At 41.6% G+C, this 6,708-nt stretch overlaps 1 protein-coding gene across 1 annotated transcript; it reads left to right on the top strand.

Annotated features, from left to right (window-relative positions):
• The first annotated feature begins 728 nt into the window (after positions 1 to 728).
• Positions 729 to 2,258, top strand: LOC141904318 (uncharacterized). Its single transcript, XM_074792900.1, has one exon. The coding sequence runs from the start codon at positions 729 to 731 to the stop codon at positions 2,256 to 2,258; it is 1,530 nt and encodes a 509-aa protein (XP_074649001.1).
• The last annotated feature ends 4,450 nt before the right edge of the window (positions 2,259 to 6,708 follow it).

The following is a 6,708-nucleotide window of genomic DNA, read 5'->3' as shown; positions in this document are numbered from 1 at the left end:
GGTTCGTTAGGTTCTTATTTTGCGGGCATTTTATCTCGAACCACCGAAAGACCGAATCACTAATTAATTCACCAGAACGTTAATTGCTGAAAATGAAGATTAGTGTTTAACTAATAGTCCTTGTCTGAACAAAATGTCTCTAGTATGGGTCCTATGGAATCATGTCCTTAACTGTACACCGTACTGTATCTTTGTACTGTATCTTTTTATGTTCACTACTACCGTAATTGACTATGATATTTTCAAGTGGTCTTAAGTACCGCTTATAGCCGAAAGTCGTTGATTTATGTGAAATTTACATACAGCGCCACCCGTTGATAGTAAAACTATCCCGAGCAATACGGGTGTTAAATAGATACGCTAGCAAACCGGCATTCTCATAATGAAAAGCACATCACTCATTGATAGCGTAAAACCAGCTCCGTATAAAAAAAAGTCCTCGTCCGTCTGGAAGCTTCACTATTAGTGCACACAAGGCTAATTATAGTGAAAAACGTAGAACCGCCGACGATAAATTCCGTTTTAACAAGGTCGAATCGAATCCGAGCGAATCAGCAAATAGTATTAGCAGACCATGCATTTTCTGTAAAGACGAATCGCATAATCTTCTAAATTGTCAGTCTTTCGAAAAAGACACCGATGAAAGTAAAACGGAACTATTGAAACGTCACTCACTATGCTTTGGATGCTTAAGGACCGGTCATCGTAAGAAGTTTTGTAGAAATTTAATGGTATGTGAGAAATGTGGTAAGAGCCACCCCACCGTGCTACATTTTCGTGATCGTATAAATTCGTCAGTTACCGGCCCTAGCGAAACAGGACTCACGGGGCATACAGGAGTCCAAAGTAGCTGCTCGTTAGCAATCATTCCAGTGCGCTTGAGTACTAAAAATGGTACAAAATCCGTCACGACATATGCGTTCTTCGATCCTGGAAGTACCATCACGTTTCTTAGTGATCAGATTCGCGAACAATTGAATTGTTCGGGAAAGAAAAGTACATTGTCGGTACAGACAATCGATAGTGTCAATGTAATCGAATCATACGCATTAAATAATATATCTGTTCACAATTATTGGACCGGCGAATCTGTTTTAATTCCGCGAGCCTATTCAAAGGCTGATATTCCCGTATCGTCAAGGTATGTACCGAACCTTGAAGATGTTCGAAAATGGCCGCATCTTCACGATGTTAGTGTCGCTGAATTACCTTGTAAACAAATCGGAATTCTAATCGGTAATAATATCGCAGAGGCATATACGCCAGTAGAGATGCGTACGGGACCTCCTGGTTCTCCGCATGCCTGTAAGACCGCTCTAGGCTGGGTCGTTTGGAACCTGTGCCCTAAGGAGGCGAGCTCCTTCTTTACCGCTAGTACAGCCATTACAGAAGTTCACGACCAAAACCTAGAAAATCTAGTTCGTGGCGCGATGGCCTTGGACTTTCCGGATCATTTTGGTACTGAGAAACAAGAACTGTCGCAATTAGATAAGCGTTTCCTCAAGCAAGTCGATAAATCGATAAATTTGCGTGATGGCCACTATACTATTAAGTTGCCTGTTGTGTCGGAAAACGTCTGTTTACCTGATAATCGTTGTTACGCGGAGCGCAGATTGAATAGTCTCAGGAGGAAGTTAGTTAGCGATGCGAAACTATACGATAGTTATAAACTTGTTATCGACACTATGCTTGAACTGGGGCATGCTGAGCCAGTACCATTGTACGATGTCGCTGTTTCCGGAAAAACATGGTACTTGCCGCACCACGCGGTGTTGCATGCAGCAAAACCAGGAAAAGTACGGGTCGTTTTCGATGGTTCCTCCGAGTTTTTCGGAGTTTCATTGAACGATTGTCTTTTACAAGGACCTGACTTTACGAATTCATTATTAGGCGTACTACTTAGATTTCGGGAAAATGCAATAGCCATAAAGGCGGATATAACTAAGATGTTTTACCAAATACACGTACCACCTGAAGATCGCAATCTGCTTAGATTCCTATGGTGGAAAGACGGAGACATGAAAACCGACCCGCTGATTTATCGTTTGACTGTTCATCCGTTCGGAGCAAAATCATCTCCATCGTGTGCTAACTATGCACTCCACCAGACGGCTTATGACAATACCGACTTAGCAGAATCAGTCCGCCAGTGTGTTTTAAGAAACTTTTATGTCGACGATTTCATTAAATCAGTTAAAACTGAAAGCGAAGCCCTAGACCTCGTTGCGGGCGTAAGTAATCTATGTAATTGCGGATGATTTTGCTTAACAGGATGGTTAAGCAATAGTCGTTGCATTCTTTCATCAATAGACGAAGCAAAGTTGTCAAAAAATGTAGCTGATATGAACTCTTACGACTTTAGTCTCCCAGCTGAACGTACGCTGGGCATATTATGGTGCGCTGAGTCTGATGTATTCAAATTCGATATCGAGACTTCAGATACTATTCCTACGAGACGTTCTATTCTATCTTATGTGAGCAGTATATATGATCCAATTGGCTTTCTGGCACCATACATACTGATACACCGGTCACAATCCTCTCCTTAATCGTTGAATATAAAAACGTAAAGATCGGTCCCTGGCGAGAGAACGTGTCCGTGCACAAACCCAAATAATTAAACTAAAATGCCGAAATTCTGATTGAATATAATAATAATATAGATTTTATTTACCTTGATGATAGTAATAACTCCAGATAGTACACAGTCCAATTCCTAACTCCAAATTCCTATTGTACACTACTGTTGGTAACCCGTCTTAATTCTGGTATTTCCACCCAAACCTCAAGTATCTTTAACGAGCGTCCCTGGTAAGTCTGCTTTCTCAAGACTGCGGGCCTTTTTTATAGAAAAGATCGACATTCCTAGAATGCCGACTCTCCCGTTCGACTTTTGGCAAGGAGCAGCAACCTAGCTGTCATGACGGTTTTGGACATGTAGAATTAGCCTTAATGATTTGCTAATCTAAAATTATTTGAGAAACTGATTTGCCAAAGTAACTTTTCTTTCCAACCCTCCTGTCATAACGCGCTTTGATTTACTCACTCCCTACTCATCATCGTTGAGAGACCAGCTATTCTCTACGAGTTACCAACAGACATGTACACCAACAGAAACCTTAGAGAGCTAGTATTGATATTTGCCACAATTAAACTTCCATAAAACTTAAGCGATTATAAAGGTCTTGTCCTTAATTAACATCCAGGATACTTAATTTAGATATATTTTCAAAACTTAGTTTTCACCTAGATTATGGAACAAACTCATCGTTTCTTTTTCCAATCAACAATAGTAAACTTTTGATTCAGAAATACAATGTAATTAATTATCAAATCTAAAATCATTCTATACTTATTATACCAATTTTCATTTATAATTTTACTAACTCTATAATACTACAGGATAAAGCAAAACAACCATGTCTTCCTATACTTCCGGTTCTTCCTTTTATAGAAAGTAGTCGGGAGTATCAAGAAGTAACAGCGAGATCCCTGCACAAACCACACTATCAAAGCACCTCATCGTTCCGACCCAACCAATTACAGTTCCGTCTATCCTTAAGTTTTTAAAAATAATTCTGAATGTTTGCCAGATATCGACGCACAAGAACCGAGGAAGAATTATTTTTACCCCTGGCTGATTTATTGTCAGCGCTGGTAGATCAAAGCATCAAACAACAACTTGCACACATCGTTTGCTGTCTGATACCCATAAAGAAACCACCAACGCAAACAAAAACCATCATTACAAACATTTTTTAGTTACTACGGAATCTTGCTGCGGATCATCACTCCCTATCCAGTTTAAATTTCGTCCCGAAATTTTGAATTTAAACCAACTCGTGAATATCCCGCTGATACCTCTAGAACAAATCCTGAAAAAGAACATTAGTAAACAATTCATTATAACGAGTAACGAGTTTGACACTACAACGCATATTAAAGTTCATGATATAGTATATCATAAAACCGCATTTAAAGTTCTGGATACCCAATCGGAAAAAAGTTCATTCGAGACCGCTGTCCCCGCACACTAAACAGTCGAAAGTTAAGCACAAAACAGTTCACAGTTTGAGTTTAGAATTTACCGCGAAGTGACGTTATAGCTCCCAGACACAACAAGGTACGTCATGGACGGACGAATGACGTCATCCACCGCAGTTCCTCGAAGCGCGTACTGCTACGTTGATAGTACGGCAAAACGCATTTATGTTCAGCTGAATACTTGCTCGCTATTCATAGACGCTATAGTACTACGGTTACTATATCGGAGTCTTTTCTCCACAGTTAATATAGAAACGGAACAGTAATGTATTCGCATCTTACGGCTTGAGCGAACAACATTCCATCGAATGTTAATGTAACTACACGGGAGCCATCTTGAACACACTCGGCTTTACTCCGCTAAAATGTCTACGGAAATTATCACTTTTCTTCATATTTCGTATCGCATTGGCCAGGTGTCTTTGTCCACCCTTCATCACTTAAGTTTGTGAGTATATAGCAAGTCTTCGAGAGTGACAAACACCACTAACAATGGCCAGAATCGCATGACGAATCATCGAGCATGATTCCATCCCGTTAAAACCAACGCCCAAAGTTCGCTGTTGTATGTCGTATATTCGCTCCGTTTCTTCGTTATTTGACGAATCGGCAAATTAATATCACTCATCTCGACCAGAGCGTACCAGTTGCTGGTTTCTCATACTATCAGTTGCGTCGAATAGAGTCTCAGGATACCTCCCAACAAGTCCCCATCTCCATATGGTCACTATCAGGGGGGTACCCGTCGACATCTATTGCGGTTGACAGAAGAAGGCATTCTTCCATCAAAGTGCTGTCATATCTCGACGGTCCCATCTTCACACATCCGATAAGGGTACCTTACAATCAAATAAAAACACAGAGATTATATAAAAATTTCATAACTCTTCCTTTTCTAACTGACAATTAACAACTTCTACTCAGACTACGGATAATAAACACTGGAGATTATTGATATTACGGCGATAGGCCAATAACACGACAGTTAAACCTATAATCTATGTTTATTTTATGGTTGTCTTTATCTCACATAACTTAAAGGCTTAATAGTACTTATTCCTAATATATTTGTGTTTCATCATCATATAATAACAACTTTCCGACAATTTTGCAGGACATATGCATCCTGACCTTATTACTGATTAAATTATACTTACGTCAAATCCAATGAGGGCATTCGAGCACCCTTATTCAGAATAGCTATTCTTAAATAGCTTTCAAATACTGCCCTCAGTACAGATATGGGTACAGCCTACTGGCATCAGCCAATAGCGAATTCCTGGGAATCCCCACCGAATAGTCTGGTGGCGACAGATCGCCGCCAGGGGAAGCTGTGAGTGCCAGTATACCGGGCCCATGCTCAGTCCGAGCCTCATCATGTATAACCACGATCTCGGGTTCCACTGACGAAACTGTCAGCTGGGTCGCTTCTCGTAGTTCGGTAGTAAACGACCGATAAACCGCAACAACCACAACCTTACTCGGAACTGACACGAGCTGTCTCATTGTGAAGAGACTTACTCGTAGGGGGACCGAGCAGGAAGTCGGCAGATTATACATCGTCCCTTGCGAACAAGTCAGTTGCTTAGCCTGCCAGGTTAAGTTCAAGCGGGCGACTCCACAAACGACTCGTAACGCAACCTTAGTAAGAGCTGGAGGCTCGAAACAACATCTCGTTTCACAACCGGACAATGTTAGTAGAGGCAAGTCCAATGTCTGAATTCCATTCTTAAGCCTTATGGCTAGCCTAACCGGATATTTTCCCGGTGAACAAGGTGCAGGCAAACAATGTCGGCACCTATAGCACATAGCACGCAATAAAGGTCTGAACACAATTATAACTATACCTACTACAATAACTAAGAACAGGACGACATCGACGCGCACATTCTTGGCTGTGACAACCTCCCGAATGACCGTATTATTCCAGCCACCTCGTTGTAGGTCATGGATAGCGGGGTGAACAGTCACCATAGCTTCAGCGGTCGGAAGAAGTCCTGCTCCCAGAATTGATAAGGACCCTTGCGACTTTAGCAAAACGAATATTGAGAGCAGCATGCTGCCCGCAGAGAGACCAATAGCGAGCCAAGTGAGCCACCCTGTACCGGTTCCAGACGAAATAACAGGTTCAGAATGATCAAATAAAGCGTCTGCTTGCGATCGGTACAGTTTAGCGTCAGTTTGAACGGTTCTTGCTAACTTTTTGAAATCCATGCTAAATTTAGTGTCCACCGCAGCCACTTTTGACCAGTTATTAGCCTTGAAATCCAGACTAGGCAGCGGTGCGTATGGCGTTCCCTGGAACATTGTTGCTCCAGTAACGTTGGACACTACATTCTTTGAAAAGAAACTATGTAGGACTGGTAGATTAACAGCGTGCGCAATGGTCACCGTGTCTTGGTTAATACATTTGTTAATTCTACCGGGCACAAAAAATTTTGATCCACGCAATGCACATGCACACCCAATTTTTATCAAACAAAAACGACATGCTTTTATTGCTTTTGGTGACTTGCCAGGGCAGGCGAGAGTCCAAAAATCGTCAGTGCCTGAAACAACAAAGTAGCCATCCCCTACGTCGACTGCCAGTTCGGCCAGGCCCTGGACCTCATACCGTATGTGGCATAATGCTAGCACCTGTGAGGGTTTATCGAAGAAAAGGCT

This window comes from Tubulanus polymorphus, chromosome 4, assembly GCF_964204645.1.
Source record: "Tubulanus polymorphus chromosome 4, tnTubPoly1.2, whole genome shotgun sequence".
NCBI classification, from domain to species: Eukaryota; Metazoa; Nemertea; class Palaeonemertea; order Tubulaniformes; family Tubulanidae; genus Tubulanus; species Tubulanus polymorphus.
The sequence above is the reverse complement of the archived record's forward strand: the minus strand, read 5'-3'. Positions and strand labels throughout refer to the sequence as shown.

Coding starts and splice junctions, on each gene's coding strand:
- LOC141904318 (XM_074792900.1), top strand. CDS start 729: ATGGTATGTGAGAAATGTGGTAAGAGCCACCCCACCGTGCTACATTTT.